This window comes from Zosterops lateralis, assembly GCF_965231275.1.
Source record: "Zosterops lateralis genome assembly, chromosome: 4".
Lineage (NCBI taxonomy): Eukaryota > Metazoa > Chordata > Aves > Passeriformes > Zosteropidae > Zosterops > Zosterops lateralis.
The window spans coordinates 19968592-19987668 of record NC_139765.1 but is presented as its reverse complement, the minus strand read 5'-3'; the positions used below and the strand labels follow the sequence as shown (position 1 = coordinate 19987668).

Sequence of the window (19077 nt, the reverse complement as noted above, 5' to 3'; positions counted from 1 at the left end):
TGCAGGCACCTCTCCTTCCACACTACACTGAGGAGGCCAGAGGCTCCTCAGGGCAAAAGAGATTCTTGCAAAATATGTCACCTAAATCTTATGCATGTATGTTTGTGTGTGTGTGTGTATGTGTGTATTTATTTAAGATAAATACTTCAAACCAAGTTCCTTTAGGGACCTGTAATGTGACTAAATCTGGACAGTGTTTTCATGGTGCTGAAGGTATGTTAGTGAATCTCGAGTCATCCTCTGCATGCATGGAAATTCTAGATCTGGAATGAATAGAAGTTGGAAAGAGTATATGGGCTTGAAAATAGTTTTGCTGTTAATTTGTTATTTGTTCCACCCTTAACTATTAGACTTATTAGACTTAACTATTAGTGTTCTGAGATTGTAGTTAAACAAAAAAAGCAAAAAAAAGAGCAGCAAATGGAGAAAAGCCCACTGGAATTATTCTAATGTAATTCACAGTGAATATTGTGGGCTTATTGCCATAGGAGTTACTACCTGGTTGTATCAAATTGCTGCAGTCTTCATATAAACACTTGGATAATTGAAATGCCAAAGAAGACCTCAACATTAAGGGATGCAGACAGAAATAACTGATTACATGCATTACATTGCATGAAGGTCATCAGGAGAAAGGCACTAGAACAGAATGCTAGTTTTCTGCACTGAGAATTTCTGTTGGAGAAGCAGATTTGTTCAGGAGAGTATGGGTCAGTGGTATGAAAGTCTGAATTAATGACAAGCCAGTAAGAGGTCATCTGAATATGTTAGTTTGTCAAATCTTTTACCAAATTAAAGAACGGCATGTTCTTTGAGCTCTGAGTGAAGATCAGATTATATTCTTTCAATGATGATGTGCTTCCTTACAGGTGAAGAAATTAAAAGTTTCCAAGAGACCGTTGCCTTATTTTTTTTCTCCTGCATTGGATTAAACAATTTTGGGCAGATAATTAACTTCCCTGTGTCTCAGTGTATTCCTTTCTGGAACGGTTAATATGGGAGAGTTAGACTAATGAACAGGGCACGTTTTGGCTTGATGCATACCTAGTGTGATTACCTCTTCATGTGAAATTCCACAACAGAATTTGAGCCAATGTTTTTAATGCAGCTTTCAGCTAAAAACACTATAAAATGCCTAAGTGTTTTTACAAATGGTTTCACAGCACCATGTGCTAGAGAACACAAAAGAATGGAAATTGCTTGTACAAAGTCTTTCATTAGATATTGCTAAAATGTACTGCATTTTTTTAGTGGCATGTGTTCTAAAAATTATTATTATTTTTTCAGGAACCACAATGTGGATTTGCCATGTGGAGACAATTATTGTATATATTGTAGTTCGAGGTCATACATGTTGAATAAAACCGTGTGGAATGTGCAGTTCTTGTGAACAATTGTTTTTTCTTTACAGAACTGTAATTGTAGTTAGTCTGTGTTTTGTCTAGTAAATAAGTAACTAGAGTCTCTGCTGTAGTGAGGAGTTGGGAGGAGGCATGCAGTGGCCACAACAGTGCCAAGGAAAAATGATGAATGGTTGAAAACCAGCTCTAGGTATATCAGACTTGAACACCAGCAGGTGAACGTGTGTACAGCCATGGTTATCCAAATGTAGAGCATATGGAACACGTTTCCAAAACCTGCCTACCAGACATTCGGAAACTGGTTAATGACCTTTGGTTTGACATAGGCATCTGCCTAGTTCTAGTCTCTCCCTCCTGTACCACACTAATGTACTCTCTATCTACATGAACTGGGATGCTGATATCAAAGCACCTCCTCTTGCTGTGCAGCTGTGCTCCTCTCAGCAGGACACTGTTCTCCTTATTGTTACCTTGTATGTTTTCCTGTAAAAAGTGGGACCAAACAATGTTCTTTGGCACAGTGATTCTCTGAATCCAGAGGTGCAGGTTTGCCTCCAGGCTTGGGGTGGAATAGGAGATTACAGCATGGATAGCAAAAGCCTGTGGTGACTCCTCAGTTTGCTGGCCAGAGCCACAGCAGCTCCTGACCTGGGTAAGGCTGGAGGCTGCAGCCAGCTCTCAGCTCGGGTGTTCTGTATTGACAGTTTGCATGCCACCAGTGAGGGGCATGTTGGCATGGGAATCTCTGACCTACAAGGAAATATCCTTCCTCCTCCATAAGTCAGGATTGGTCCCTAAAACTCCCAGGTGCGCACCAGACACTTTATAGAAAAACCTCTTGTCATTAGCACTGATGGGCCGATGTACTTAGGATAGTTGATATGTCAGAGGAAATGTCTCAGATGAAAAGGTCTCCAACTAAATATGTAAATGATATTTGTCAGTGTTTCCCTCAAATATCTTCCAGCAGATGTGAGTACCATGTGTGTCCATTTAATAAACTAAACTCAAAATAATTTCCACTTTTCTAGATATATGGGGAATAGCTGGGGAGGGCGGGGAGTGAACTACAAAGCAAGGTAAAAACTGCATGTGTGTTGTTATATTTGATGACCAATTCATTAAAGCCATAAGTGTATCCAGGCTTTCAATAGTGTTCTCCTGCTGTTACTTCCTGTAGTCCCTGGCTACAAAATCAGTTTCTATGGCTCTCATTTGTCTTATCCACATGAAAGACTTCAAGCATCTGCAAGTTATGATTTGAGAAGTATCTGCTTTTAAACAAAATATATTTATCACCATGTCTTCGCAGGCAGCATAGTACGTTGTATAAATTAGGGGATCCTAGACCTTTGAACACTTGGAGGCTGGGTGAGGTACTCCGTGTGTGTACTGTGTCTGGCCATACCTGTCAAACATCCTGGACCCACACCAGAAATGCCAACTGTTCAGTAGACGTGGAGGCCCTCCTGTAACCTTTGCTGTGTGCTGCAAAGCGTGGAGGGGGCAAAGTTGTAGCCATCCATTGATCTTCCATGGTTCTTGTACTCTTATTTGAGCTCTGTAATTTCTATATTTTGAACTACAGACCATGGGCCAATCCTCCATTCAGTCTGTTAAACTATTGCATGGTATAAGATCATTGTGTCCCTCAGCTCTCCAAAAATGGATGGGACTTGCTTAGCTCTGATGGTTTATGAGCCATCAGACCTTAAAGCTGCCACTGGTCCATGATGTGATGGAAGTCCTGGGTCTTGCTGTCAAGTATGGGCATTTCCATGTTCTATCCTTACTAATGTAGTAAATAAAGTACAATAAAGTACTTTAATGGGTGGTTCCTTTCACTTGAAAAAAACCCGGTCATAGAGCAGCTGTGGGAAAAGGGGTTGCCATTGCTGGCATGTGTGAAACCATCCCAGCCAGTTGTAGGTGAATGCAAATATCACAAAATAAATGCAGGTCTTATTTTTTGTAAGTATTAAGATAACAGCTGAGATTGCTGAGCTTAACATGTTCCTAATATAACTGTTAATTTCTGGATTTGTCCTCAGCCTTCCCTTCTTACTGCAAGTGTTTCCCACTTCATCTTACCACCACACCTTCAGCATGTTGCCTTGAGAGCCCTTGCTGCTGGGTCTTGGGATGCCATCCTGGTGAATGGAAGGGTCTGCTGCACCTTGTGTGGGGCTGGCTGCCTCTGTAATGAAGCATTGATGCTTGGCAGGGTGTGCTTCCCCTGTTGCCTTCCCTTCCTGGGGAACGTTGGCCTGTGGTGATCCCAGAGCCCCTCGGCTACTCTGGTGCAGCAGCCGCATGTGGGACAACTTAAGGCTGGAGTAGTGTCTTTGTTCTGAGGTCTGGCTGCTTGAAGGACTTACAGTTATCCTAATGTCTGGCTGGGCCATGGAGCTGAGTCAGTGTGTTTGGCCTTGAGCAGCACTGCCTCAGAATAAAGACACTAGTTAAGGGACATTAGGCTTAAAAAAAAAATGCAAAAAGATACCAAGTTGGAGGACTAAATTTAGCTATTGCTCGGTAGATCAGAAAAATTTGGATCCTGCTGTTGATGGAGATCTCAAAACCTTAATATAATTTTTCCTGTACACAACAAGGCATTTGATCACTGCTGAGATTTCTCATCTCTATTAAATGCTTGATGGTGAAAGGTATCTCCCTTTATTTGAGGTACAAGTGTTATTTTAAAAATGAGTGTGAATATTTTTTTAATCACAGAAGATAGCAATGAGGGTTGGGTAGAAATACCTCTTTGAGCTATGTGGTAACTAAAATGTTCCTTTTTGTTAAATAGTGCTTTGTTGTTGACACCAAAAGGTTAAGTCCTTTGCACACAAGTCTGACAGGGGAAGACAGCAAAGCATTTGTTAAAGAAGCAGCTTCCAAGCTTCAGAGCTGTCACTTATTTGCATATTTTTGCCACTCTGCACAAATCAAACGTTATGGCTTCCCCAGCAGAGGAGTGAAGGTGCAGCGTATTCAGCAGGGCAGAGCTGCAGGCTGTTGTTTTGGTGTGAGGAAATAAAATAGCCTTTGGGAGGAGAGGGGAGAGTGCAACCTTCGCATCTGGTGACTGCTCTAATGCCATGTGGCCTAGAACCTGGAAGATTCTTCTAAATACCTGCTGGAGGCAATGCAGGCTTAGCTGACTTGTGTAGGGATGTAACTGAGAGATGTTCACATTGTCCTCTTGGGATGATACCTTCTTAATTGGGATGCATGAGGAACAGCATCCTTCATGCTACTTCCTTTGTCATGTTTTTATTCTCTTCAGGGTACCAACATGAGGTAAAATAATTAAATGGTGATCTGTGGGTTTAAGCTTCAACTCCTGTAGGAGCCAGTTGTTACAGCCATACTTTGGGCGTCCAGGAGGTGAGTGCTTTCCCTGAGGTTCATCTAGAGAGTGTGGGGTGGAGCCACAAGGAGAGCTAAGGTCGACCACAGCTCCAGCACTGTGCTGAGCCATTTGTTGTGTAGGTATAACCATCTCAGGAAAATTGCTCTTAAAATGAATGTCCTCTTCCATCACTTTAGTCACACTTTGAAGGGATGGTGCCAATTTTTCAAAAGCCTGCCATCTCTTGTGCCTTGGAGACAGCTCATCACTGTTGAGCACCACTTGATACAACTCAGTCACCATTGAGTCTGCACAACCTGGCAGGAATGAGGGCCTTTAGCTGGACTGTGCAGTGCATTTGCACCCAGGCCAGAGACTAGCCATCCTTTTCAACTACAGGGTTTTTGTTTTTTTTTTTTTCTGTGTTCAGTTTGAGAGTTTTCTACCAATGTTTCAGTAAAACAAAGTATTCTCCCATTCTGTCTGGCATTTTATAATGTAAATGTGGTCTAAGGGAACCTGTGATAGGCCTTGTTTTGGGTTATGCATTGCTCACAAGGAATTCATCAGGGAGAAGGATTTCATGCTGTACTTCAACCTCCTTCAAGCCTTTCTTGGATGAAAGGAAACCTCTGCAACTGTGAATGTAACTGGTTATCCTTATTGGATGTCATTACTTACTCACCCTGAGCATAAAACAAAAAAATTGTATCCCCTGTGATGTATGTGAGTAAAATGCTGCTCTCAGTTGCATTAATACTTGTAAGCTGAAGAGTGGAGTTCAGCCCTTTGTTTCAATTGAAATATTTGTTTAACACAGGCAAGGACTAAATGATACACTTGAAAGAGATTTGTGTTATTGTCTATAGAGCAGAGCTTGTATTTTATGAACTGACTGATCATAAAAACAGCATAAATCATGTAAAGCATTCTCATTTGCTTTTTCTTTCTTTCTTGTTTTTTCTTTTTGCAGAGGGGGCTTGTAGAGTAGAGTTGCAGTCAAATGTCTGCTCCAGGATATTTCAGTTGAACTGTGCAAGTCCATTAAACAAATGTAATGGATTTTTGGAAAGAAGCACTGCGTGTTTCAAACCAAATGTTTTACATAGAGAACATCTGGTTAGTTCTGGGTGTTTGTATGTAGGGTACATCAGACAGCAGCTGTTGTGAGTTCAGCTGGGAAGTTGCCTGGGATGTAGTTGTAGGATATGACAGTTCAGTTGTTATGTGGAGTAATTCCTATGAAGTATTGCCATAAACTCAGTGTTTGGCACAAACGGCTGTATCTTTGTTTTACTGCACACCCAAGTTATTCTTCTTATCTACCCAGCAAAACTCTAGATGCCGTTTAAATAACGCAGTAAAAACTGGCACCTCAGAGCTGTATTAAAGCATGCCCGAGGAAGGGAAATGAAACTTGCTGTTTTCAGGGAAGCACTATGGATTCTGGCCATGGGCAATGCAGTGCAAGTGAGTGATGAATGCAGTATGCACAAATGGTTTGTGGGGTTGAGTTGGAAGCAATCAATGTTCCACTGGTGTTGTGTGGTGTTGCTTTGAGCAATGTGAATATCCAAAACTGGTGAAATGTATGTAATTAGCCTGACATAAGAGTTTATTGCGGCTACTGGAAGAACTTTAACCTGGGTAAATTAATAAGTCTGCTTTTACTTCACAGCATCAGAAATAATATATTTCCAGGAAATGTAGGAAATGTAGAAAAATGTTGTATTTGGGAGATGGTTCTTAAATTATTTCTGCAGTTTAACTGAGGAATGCATGGTTCAAATGAGATTAAAGCTGTAATTTCCAGAGTAGCAATGCAGCTTCCCCTTTCAGGATTGTTTAACTAGAAAGTTAAACGAAGTGGGTTAGGCAGTCTCTTGGTCTGGTCCCTTGTGGACAGCAATTCACATTATGCAGCACTGCTTTAATAGTCCTGCTCGGTCTGACATGATTTGTGGTATTTGCTGAGATGAGTTTCTGGACCGAGCAGCATGAGAGGGAATTGCTCCTTACTCTGAGGAAGGGGGTATGTCCAAGTCTGTGCGAAGGTCACTGGCAGAGTGAAGTGGGAAGCCTGGGCTGCTGTTGTTACACTAGCTTACAGCTTAGCTTCTGGCAAGGGGATCCCAGAAACAGGAGTTCTAACTCTCGCTAGTTCAACTGACTGCAGCCAAAACACGTGCCAAAAAAGGTGTTTGTGCATGTTGAAGAAGGGGGCAACAGTCCTGGAGCTCACCAGGGTCTGGATGAGTTCTTAGGTGAAAGCTTTCCATCCTGAAAAATAATTGCTTTGTGCTTTTTCCCCTTCAGAATTAAATCTCTTCATAACTACTTAGAACAACTGCCTGCAATTGTGAACTCCTCTTCTAACAGGGAAAGCTGAAATTATGCATTTAAAGCTGCAGAATTGCTGGATCACTAGCCACGTAATTGTAGGAAAGCGTAATTAATTCCTCACCCTCTCACATCTATTCTAAGCCCAACTGGCTGCAGAGAGCAAGAGTGTTCCTGTTCCTGTGTTACTCTCTCCACAGAGCTGTTAGGGTGGCCCTGGTAATTTACTTTAAATAAATAGAAGGGAACAACAGGAGGTTTCTCTACCCTCAGGGTTATAAATATTTCTCAGAAATCAGAGATGGATGGGGAAGAAATCTTAGCAAACTCCTTTTCTCCTGCTATAGTAATTTCACCACATTCCTTCATAAATTCTAAGATGGTCCCTTCCCAGAAGAAAATAATCTGGGTGAGGCTTTGATACATGATTGCCAATTGTTTTGTTTTCCAAGAGTATTTTTCCAGATAGGATTTGGATTTATGGTTTGGTAGCTTCCCACCGAGAAGTGGTTGTTTATATTTTGATCCACCTTAGAACAGTATAGGAAAGTATACTAGATACAGATGCTTCTGATAGTTCTGCATCATCAACCCTTCCAACTGTACTTTTTAAACACATCTGTGCACCCTCTGTCATATAATTTCTGTTGCCCACAAACTTTGCACAATGAATCCTTGCTTATTAATGTTGATCAAAAAGACTAAAATCTATAAATTCAGCTTTAAAAAGCTCTCCACACTTAAAAATTCTGTTCCATTAATTAGGAATTTGAGGTGGTCAAACAGTATGCTGTTGGGCTTTAATGAGTGTTGTGGTGCATGAAAGTACAGACATGTCTTTTAAAAAAGACTATTCCCAAATTCTATCCTTGTACTATTGTAATTGTCATGGTGAAACAAAACTTCCTTTTTTTCTCTGAAGGACTGCAGGACCAGAGAGCAAAATCAAAAGATCCACAAAATACTTGCTGACTTCACATTTGTGGTGGAAGAGGCATTGTAAAGATGTGCAGAGTTCTCAGTGGTTCTGAGGTTTCTCTGAACTCAGAGAAGCTTCAATGAAAAAGAGAGAATAAGCCAAGTTACATTTATTTATCCACAAATTTCTCAAGCAGAACCTACTAATGAATGAAAATGCGCTGCTAGGTGGCTTCTTGGGAAAAACCTGATTCTGAGAGTTCAAACAATGTCTAACCCTCTTCCTTGTTTAATGTGAATTACAGCCTCACGCTGATGCAGTATCTTTCGCCTAAACCTGTAAAATCACTTTAGAGACTCTGGTAACTGCTGAGGTTACAATTATTTAGCAGCATATTGTAACAGTTTTCAGCAGTTGCTTAGAGGGTGTGAATGATCCTATTTCCAATTTAAATTATTAGAGGAATTACAGGAGACTGTAATTTTCAAACTGGAACTAGATCCAGGCACCAGGACTTCATGCCTGTCTTCTTAAGAAAGTCATAAAGGACTTTTTATAACAACATAGCCAAGATCTTGGGTTTGTGTTTCATCCCCAGATTGATGCCTTGAACAGTGCACTCCTACTTTGGAGGTTTACTTCAGTGTGGTTCACTGCTTATTCACAATGAAAAAATGACATTGAATTAAAGTCCCTCTCTACTGCCTCAGGTTAGCATTTTGCATTACATCAGCAGCTGTGGTAGCTGTGAGATCAAGCCCCAAAATTACTATGAAATCTATCTTCCAGTTTTTGGAGAGTGGATCTGTAATATCCATGTAACATTGAGAACAGTAAACTTGGGGCTTGTGAATTCTTTCACTCCTCTTTATCCTGACTTGCCAGTAATTTAATTAGTGCTAAACAACCAGCACACAGGCTTGCAGAAGTTAAGATTGACTGACACAGGATTTGCTTTCAGTGACTTTTCCTCTTTTGCACATGTGCTGGATGGAGCTATGCTGTATTTGGAAGTTGATCAATAATGATTGCACAATTCTAATCTCATTTAAACTATGATATAAACAGACATGATAGAAATGGATGCTACCAGTTTTTTTCCTACCTAAAAGTGAAGTCAGCTCTTTTTTTCTGCCTTTTTTCCCCCCTCCTTTTTTCCCATTTTTGGTTCCAACAAAATTGTAACCTGGAAGAAAAGCAATTAGACTTTGTGAAATCCCAACTCAGTGTAGCATTTGGCTTTGGTAAATGTGGAAGCCAAAAATAAACATCTGCTTGGCAACTTCGATAGTAGTTAACTGTAAATGCAGTTTTCATCTTTTGAGTGTATGTGGCATTCAGTGCTGGTTAACATCTATTAAGGAGAATGATCCTTAGTTTAGGCTGGAGAGCAGTTTTTTTTCTTTTTTAATTACAGTTATGAACATCCATTGCCTTGGGGAAATTCCCTACCCCAGTTTCTTTCCAGATCTAATTTCTTATGTGCCAAAGCATGAACTTTTCCTGAACGTTTGAAGGTAGTTGGATAGGGATATTTGTTATTATGGATGGGGTTATTAGACTTAGGAAAGGAGATGGTCTTCCATTGATCCCTCCATGATATGGAGGATATGAAGTTAGATTTAGAAATGTATTAGAGAAAATGTAAGCAGTCCCACACTTTTCTCCAGGAAGGTGAAGTCAGCACATGATAGGGATTCTCCCAGGATTCCAGACCAGCCTTTGGCTCCAGTCCTGACAGGACACAGCTGCAAACATCTTTAATAACATGGTCATGTCAGATCTCTCCTTTTTGACAAATCTTCTTCAACCTGTGCTCCTACCACAGCAAATTTGTTTTACTGTGGATCAGAGAGGATTAAAGTGGATGCAAATTTGTGGTAGCATGCTATTGGGACAGTGGGGAGAGCTGAGAAGGGGCAACTTGAGGCATCACTATGGGAAACACATCATTATTGCTAGGAATGGTGGTTGTTTGTAGGATCTTTCTTTTAGAACTGAACAGTGCTATGGCTTAGGACTTCAGTAATGTGGTGTAAAAAACCTTTGGGAAGGGAGAAGTTTTTTGGTATATTTCTGACGTGTGACTTGAGGCAAGGATTCTCAGCATTAAATGAAGAAAGGTCTGCCAGGGAAATTTGTCAGAGAATGCATGGTGTGAATATGCTTGGCTTTTTTATACATAGCTGAGGGTAGTGGGTACCAGACAATGAAAGGATGCAAATTTCCCTGTAAGGCAGTAGTTACTCAGGAAATGTGCTTACAAATCCTGATAACAAGCACCGTATGTGGGGGTGAGGAAAGAAGTGGAGGAAGGGTGTTGTATGTTCTTCCTGACACCCACTTTATATATGTACAATATAAATGTGTTCATCTGGTACCTTTTACTGCTCATAAAAACTTGATTCCACAAACATCTTTCTCTGTGAATAAATGGGGAATTAGAGAGACTATATAATCCCCTTGCTGAGTGTTTGTGAATAGTTAATTCCTCTTCTCTTGGTGAATCATCGTTTATTATATGATAGCAGCCTATGTCCAGCAGAACCAGAAAAAGAAAATCAAACTTGAGGTAATTATACCTTAATTCTCACAGAGACAGTAGCACATTGTGCCTCAGCTTATGCAAATAGAATTCTGATTTAACATTTATCACACTGACGTGGGACTTCTAGTCCCTTGGCACAAGAGTGAGTTTCTTTAAAAGTAATGACATCAGCTTTGGTTTTTAGAAATATAATCTGTCTGGTACATTGTGAAGAGGGCAATGAAACAGGGAGATGCTGATGCTTGCTGTATGCTGTTACCATGCAGGGTGAGGCAGCTGTAGTGTAGAAAATACCTTTACCTCGTATAAGCAGAAGGACCTGAGAAGTGCATGGAGGCATGTGCATCCTTGCCCTTTTCGTGTGCAGCTGCTGGTTTGCAGCAACAGTAACAGTGTTTTGTTCTTGGTAACATCCATGACATGAACAAACTTGCGATGGAACAAAGTAATGAGCAGAAGCTGAGATTTAAGTCGGCAAAGGCTCACTGGGGTGTAGATGGCACCGGTTACTGCTTTGAGCAACTCCCCCGATTATGGCATAGTTTGCCAACGTATGAAACAATAGAGTTGGGCTGCTGTTAAATAATTAATAAGGATTTTGTTGAATGCATGTCTACCAGGCATTAGCACCATGGAGATGATCTGGCTTTCAGGATGTGAAAACTAACAATCTCTGAAACAATGGCATGTCAACCTTACTCTTTCCCTGACAGGGAGAGCTCTCAGAGATGTTAGCAGATTGCACAACGCCAGGCACTAATTTTGCTTACACTCACAGTGGCTTTTTGTCAACTTTTCAGTGACTGCATGAAATGTTTTCTATGACCATGCAGAAGCTTGTTCTTAGAATGACACGTCCTGCATGAGCATTAGTACTGCATCTGACCCAGAGCTGGAATCTCAAGATAACTTTTTTTCAGCAAATGCACACAGCAAAGGTATAATCATATGGTAGGAGGCTTACAAAAAAATTCCTCATGATGATACCTTTTCAGAACTCTTTGGATGCTTCATTTCCCCATAGGAATATCTGTCCATGGCTCTTCTTCCCACCTGGAAGGTTCAGAGGCCAGTTAGACAGTTATTCAGCCCACCCCCTGCCTTTCTGTTTTTCTCCTTTGTGCAACCTCTGTAAGTCCCATTTCAATGCAACTACATTATCAGCATCCCCCTCCTTATCATTTGATTGTAGCCACCACAGGGACCACATAATTTTGTAACTTTGTTTCTTTTACTCTTGGCTTGGTGATGTCTGGGCCAAGAGCCATAGGCAGAGACTCCCCTGGAAAAAACATTAGATGGTGCCAGACTTTATTCTATCTTACTTGGCTCTGTGGAGCTGGGGAAAGAACAATGTACCTTTTCTTTCCCCACCCTCAAACATCATCTGCTCTCCGTTTCTCTTCCTCCCCTGGTTGATCAACCCATTCTTTACCTTCACACCCCACTGGCACTTGGCACATTGCACTTCCCACCTTCCAGTCTCAATGAAAGGAAGCAGAGCCGTGAAACTGGCTGGACTCACCCACTTCCCATTGCTGGGTGGCGATGGATTAAGTTCACAGCTTTCAAAAAGGAGAGATTTATGTGTATTTAAGCTTCCCCTCCCTGTTCACCCAAAGAAAATAATTTTTAATAATTTTCTTTAAGTGTCTTTTTTTTACATAATTGCTCAGTGGCAACAAACTGGTTTCCCTTCCTCAAGGAACTTCACTCCTTGTCCTGATACTGTTTTTTTGCCTCTCCACAATAGTATTGCAAGAGCCCATTGGAATTTGTTTGAGCATGGGTGGTATGTACAATTGCTGGAACCATCTTAAAAGTCACAGCCTCCCTCAGTGGAAAAAAGCAGTTCATATCTCACTATGATCCTAAAAATAGCCTTGGTAGATAATAGAGAGTGGAAGATTGTTTTCAATGGGTCTGAATGTGCTGCTTGTTCCCGAGAGAAAACACAAACCAACAGAGTGTCAGTTTATGCGGTGCTTTATTCAGGGCCCGGGGACCTGAGGACTAATGTCTCAAAGTCAGGGTCCCAAGTTGGTTACAAAAGATGCTCATCTTTTATACCTTTGTTACAAGTCTTACTTCATCAGCCTACGTGCAGTCTCCTACGTACATTCACATTCATCTTACAGGTAACCTTTCTAAAGGCTATAAATTTTGCACGCTTGCTCTAGCTAAAATAAAGGTTAATTCTCTAAGCTTAACTCCCACCATAGAAAACATTTTATTGGTAACCATGTAATCATATTTCACAAGTAATTTGTATACCTATATGTACTACATGCTCTACTAAGTCCTTTAAACGTTGTTCCTTACATCAGCAGATTCTCAGGCCTCATTTCTCAGGTTTGGTTCCCATGGGCCTGCAAAGGGACCAACTCCTTAGCCTAACTACTGCTAACGGAGGCCTTATGGCAACAAATATACTGCATCCAGAAATTGCTGGGGAAGGGTCAGTGGTTTGTGGCATTTAAATACTCAGGCTCAGTACAGCCCTCAGCAACTTAAAATCTGTGACTCTGTGCTGTTTCTAGTTCTACCTTTATTTTAATTCACACAACTCAGCTGGATATGAAGAAAACTTAGATTCATTAGACTAAAACACATGAACCAGCTTCCTGAAATCAAGTGAAACAGATTTTCACTTTGAAAATACAGCTTTTTTGGTTCAGCTGCAAATAATGATGCCAGCAGTGACTCAGCAGATAGGAGATTTGATATGGAAATGGGCACCTACTGCCTGCCATATCCTCCTTTGCCAGATGTTTAGACCTGGAGATACTTTTCTGTACACAGTGGTCTTGACCAGGCTCTGTAAAAATATATTCTACCTATTTTGCTCTGCTAAGCTGCCAAGAAGCATGAAAAGAAAGAAAGAAAGAAAGAAAGAAAGAAAGAAAGAAAGAAATTTCTCTCACAGATAGGACTGAATGTACAGAAACCTTTGCAACTGTCATACTTTTGAAGTATTTATAGTTCAATTCCAGTAATTTGTATGAAACAAAAGCAAAGAAGCATGAAGTGTGTTGGAAAATATTTTATAATCTCTCTACACCAGTTCAGAGAGTGAGTATAAATCCTCTTTCCAGCAAATGGAAACCAGTAATTTATTGCCGCCTTGAAGAAAGCAATTTATTTCTCTATGCTTCCTGCCCAGCACACTCTGCAAACTGACTCATGGAGGAATGGGAAGCCAAAAGCTGTTCTCCCTCTTTCCTATCTGTTTCTGAAAAGCAGAGCAGCAGTGAAACTGAGGCTGTGCTTGTGCAGAGCAGTTCAGAAGTGTGTGGCAATATTAAGAGGCTCACAACCCTGCCTGTGCCATAGATTTTGGAGAGGGTATTGTCTTTACCTCCTTCTGAGCAGAACCTGGTACCAGAACTGGTAGTGCAGGTGGAGGTGGTTTCATCCCATCTCTGATGGTCTTTCTCTCCCGTTGGCCCCATATGTGGGACCATGCTGCCATTAGAGCTGGAGAAGATACTGGGGATGGTTTTGGGGCACACAGCTAGCAATGATCTCCAGAGGGAAATATCACACAGCCTAGTTTTGAGCTGTGACCTTGGTGCTTATGCATGTATTTAACTTTGCATGTGTGAGCTGTCCCACAAAAGTCAATGGCCTGCTCACACGTGTGAAGTTAGGCATGTGCTAAAGTGTTTTGCCAGATTGGATACTCTGTCTACAGGGGCTTTGGGTGAACTTGAACCTGTTTTGTTGGGGTGAGAGGCTTTAGATTTCATTACTAGGAATCTGATATATTACTCCCTCTGAGTGCAAGGTTTTGGAGTTATCTGAAATTGTCATTAAGACAAGAAGCTAGGAAAAATACAAATTCCTCCACTAGTAATGTTACTAAAAATACTATAATTAAGTTATCTAAATCTTAAACCCGGTAAAATATATTGAGAAAGTATGGTAGAGGTATAAGTACAGTGTTTTGAGAGTACCACAGGGACTAACAGCACTTTCTCTGCAGATATTGAGCTGGAATATTTGGAGTAGGTAAAGTAGCTGATGTAAAAAAGCGTGTTGCTTTTTCTGTACTCTTAATTCATAGGCTGTGACCCTTAATAAATTTTGATGTTGCTCACAGTGAAGCCTCTGCTTTCAAAGAAAGCAAGCTAGAAAGAAAGAAAGAAGGAAGGAAAAGAACCTTGAATGAGCAAACAAGTTCTTTCATAAGCTTTCTCAACTGACATTATTTCCTATTATCCTGAAGTTATTCAGGTTCATCATGCAGCAGTCCTGTAAGTGGGATTTAGAAAAATTGAGCCAGCTCTGTCTGATGTTAAAAGTATAAGAACTCTTTGAAAATGTATTTTCTGGAATATATCTCTGAAGGAAATAAATTTCATGAAAGAAGTTACAGTATTGGTATTTTAGAAGAAGAGAGGCTTGTTTTATGGTCCGATACCATAACATACAGCAAGGGGTCTTATTTTGCTCAGAGATATGAAAACATTGAAACATGTAATAAATACCTAGAATGTGATTGTGATTTGTAATATTTCTATGAAATACTGAATAAAACCCAACTGGGCTGCTTTCTTGTTTGTGCTGTTTTTTTTCAGTAGACTTGAGCCCAAGCCTTTTTTGTTGACGTGGTCTGAGCAGACTGGTGCAGGTGAAAGACTTGACTGGCAGATATCTGTTTCTTAGAAGGGAAGAGCTGGAATGAATGCTGTTCTGCTCCACTAATCCTGCTCTGGGATGCTCCCTCTGACAGTGACAGTCTGCTGACACCGATCACTCCCTGTTTGGCCTTTCGGACCAGGGCACCAGCAAGGCCGTGCATGGCTGGTAGCCTTTGAAGTGTGGAACCTATCCTCTTGGGGACTGTGCCGCCCACCAGGCAGATGGCACATGGTGAAAAGTATTTGTTGAGATGCCTTTAAACCTTTCACTTTACTGACACCCTTTTTGAGGAGAAAGATAGCAATTGAACATGGTGAAAGTTATCAGAAATCATCCTTTAATCACCAGGTGCTTTGTTGAATAAGGCACTTCTGTGATGTGTTGCACAGTTTGGGAGGAAGAAGCAGGCAGCAGTTTCTGAGATGCTACTATCCTTGTTTCCTTTAGAAGTCCTGTTGCCTTTCTGTTTCAATTTCCTCATCCTCTGAAAGTGGATAAATTGTGCTGTTTCACCATTTGCTTATCAAGATTTAGCTAATAAATGGCTACAGCTTATGTGCTGTGCAAATAGACAGTGTTACTACTTTGCTAGTGCATGTGAGTAAACCTCTCTTATGTGTGAGTGCTTGTACTGGTAATGTACAAGGGGCACTGCCTTCCACGCAGCACTCTTGCTGTTTGTCAGGATTGCAGGGAATGGGCTGACAGTGGCCAGGTAGATGCTTAGAGCTGCCCTGGCTTCGTTGATGTCACTGGAGTAAAGATATTTCACACCTGCCGATTGTCTTTCCTTGTTTCCAAGTGCCAGTAACTGTGATCTGAAGGAGCTGAGTGAGGGAAGAGAAAGTCTTGAATGTTAAAACCCGAGATGTGTTCAGCATCCTTACACTGGGATGAGACATTGTAGCCTGGATGTCACCAACAAAATCCCAAGTACTTTGGCTGGGCTGTTGAATTCTACCCTTGCAACTGGGAAGTGATGCTTTCAGTAGAGCTTAAGTACCATCTTCGAAATTTGGTTAAACTTTTAGGAATAACCCTTATAAATTAAGGTGCCTTAATTTTCAGCATGGGTTATGAGTCTGTAAACTCTTGGGTCTGTTAAAAATATGTTCCCAGGCAACACATCTGTTTGCATTAGAATATTGATCTGAACATATATTTACGAAGTGCCACCACACTTTTCAATCATGTTTGCATTTTTTGTATCTAAAAATATCTTTTCTTATATACAATTATTCCACAGAGGCCAGTTGCAGTAGTTATGGGTAGATGTGCAAAAGTCCTGTCTGTGAAGCACACAGTCAAGTTATCAGGAGATTAGCATGTCCTCTGGGCTGCTGTTATTATTTTACCAGTGAATGGGGAAGAATTTCCTCCCTGTTGTATATTTGACAATGAAACCCTTCTTAAATTCTTCCTCAGAGCCAAGTACAAGGCTGTCTTTTAATAAAAAATGTGTTTTTACCCATGTCTATATTTATTTCTTGCAGGAATGCACATACTGCTCCAAGAGCCACCCACATCCTTCTGTATACAGGGTGTATTTGCATTTGCAGTCAGTCCCAGTGCAAACGTGGGAAGGGGAAAAATCCAATGTCTTCTTTAGAGTTGGTTGCCTTTTCGATCACTATAATTACTTGGAGGCTATCTTGGTCACTCATTCAATTAAGATCTGTTGTATTACCTTTTCTAGAAACATGTGCCATGTAAATAAGACTATATCTATGTTGTTACTTTTAAAATCTCTATTCCAAATGTTTGGATCAAGAGGAAAAAAATAATTGTTTTGATTTTAATATGCAAATAGTTTGTCCCTTGACTTTTTGTTCTGCTGTCCCAAAGTAGGGGAGCACTTGAGCAAGAGCTTAATTTTAAGCAGGTGCAGCAATCTTTGGGAATTCAAGGGGATAGGGCATGTGCTTAATGCTTTTTTGAACAATGTTGCTTTTCAGAGTTGAAGGCTCTGTAGGAAACCTGATCCTTTAAACTGGCTCCTGTTTATGGACATTTCAATTTTATAATATTGTAAGTTTTTCTCTTCTTTCTTCAATATCCTCGATGCTACATCATATAATGAAAACAATACTGGTCATGCCACTTGCAATTACTGAAGTAGGCAGTGAATTTTTTTTTTTTCTAGAGTAACTGGGGAAATACAAATGTTTTCCCAGGAGAAGTTCGCAGTAGTTAGCTGCAAAGAATGACATGAGTTTGGTTTACCCATAAAAGGCTGGTCATCTCAGCAGGTCAGTGATGTTTTTCAAAGACGTACTGTTGATTTTGAGCTAGCAGATAATTTATTCTCTGACCTCTAGCTTAAAAAAAAACAATGCAGGGTAATGTTGAGTGTAATAAAGACCATGCTGCCATTCATTATGTACAATGCCCTCACCTTCCCTCTCCCTCCAGCTTCTCTGCGTTGTTGCTTTCTGCATTTCTCATAGGGCATGAGATGACCTCCATGATTATTTATGGTGGTGTTCAGATAAGCCCTTTTTTCACAGGCAACACACATACGCACACTCACAAGGACTGTTATAATTTGAATTTATATTGCAAGTTCAGCTATCACTTCCTCTGTTCCCACCCTGCCTTTTGGAAAGATATCCAGTCACATGACACGCTTGTAAAAAAAGCTTGCTGATTGAGGAAGGATGCAGGAAGGATATGGTTTTGCAGTGGTTGCATAAGTGTTGTGTAGGACCTGAAGCCTTGGGTTTATATGAAGATGAGTTTAGATGTGAATTTCAAAGATTTATTTCTTCTGATTTTTGAATAAGTCATAACTCCTGAACAGTTTGCCTGCTTTAGAGAACCATGGACTAACCTGTGTTAATGGGATCCTTTATGTATTAACATGGATATCAATACGTAATCGGCACCCTGGATTCCCTGCCTCTGTTCTGTCCGAGATCTCAAAGGTTTTTCAGAGAAATTGTCTCAAAAGTTTCTTTTTGAAATTGTCAGATGCAATCATGTCTTGGCAAATGTACTCCTCATTAAAGTCTCTCAGGGAGTTTTGCCATTTGCATAAGGAGAGTGCTTAGGCTAACACAGAGATCTTTCCAAAAGATGCTGTGTTCCCCTTCAGTGAAGTCCTAAGACCTGAAGAGCCCAAAACTTCATGTCACCCATGACTGTAAAGAAAGTGCATTTATTGCTATGCAGTGAGGGAGCTGGAGCATGGAAGTTTGTATTTTGAAGGTTTGGTTTGGTCATTCCACGTTCTGCCAACATCTAACATCTGTATTTATTTTTTGAACTCTTCTTAGTGGATTGGATGCATCTGTTTATTTCCAAGAATAATGCTTGATTTCCTGAATTTATAGGTTGCAATAAAATCCATTCGTAAGGACAAAATTAAGGATGAACAAGATATGGTTCACATCAGACGGGAGATTGAGATCATGTCATCCCTCAGCCACCCTCATATCATCACCATATATGAAGGTTAGTGAATGTGATTTTCTTCCCTGACTGCTCTTGCAGACCTCATGTTTATGTTTCTTGAGATCCTGCACCAAACCAACCCCTACTCCTTGTGTAGCCCATCCCTTACCAACGAGACTGCCTTGAGCACTGCCTTCCCTCTGACCTACCAGTGTTTCACAGATGCATAAACCTATGCTTGGAAGAGCTTCTTGTGTGAGTTGACTGTGTCAGTTGCAGGTGGGAGATGGTTGCATGTATCACCTCATGTCCTTGCTCCCACTGCACAGTGCAGTTTCATTTCACCCTCCCTCACAAACCAACCTGATGTCTGTTTCTGTTCCCAGCTCCTAAACTAGTCTTTGTTTGCTTTATTTTCCCTGGACTGCACAGGACTGATCTTATCTGCTCTAAGTCTTTGGTCCTCCTTTACCTGCCAGTTCAAGTTGCTAGTTCTGTCACTGCAGCTTTTCACCCT

General features: G+C 40.8%; 1 protein-coding gene across 1 annotated transcript in view; it reads left to right on the top strand.

Moving 5' to 3' along the window:
- The window catches only part of NUAK1 (NUAK family kinase 1), a gene marked incomplete at its 5' end in the record, with an annotated part of 46743 nt that overhangs the window by 5086 nt on the left and 22580 nt on the right, over positions 1 to 19077 (top strand). Inside the window, one exon of the mRNA XM_083859782.1 lies at positions 18500 to 18620. Coding sequence (XP_083715908.1) covers positions 18500 to 18620 — 121 coding nt within the window. The remainder of the gene's footprint in view (positions 1 to 18499; positions 18621 to 19077) is intronic.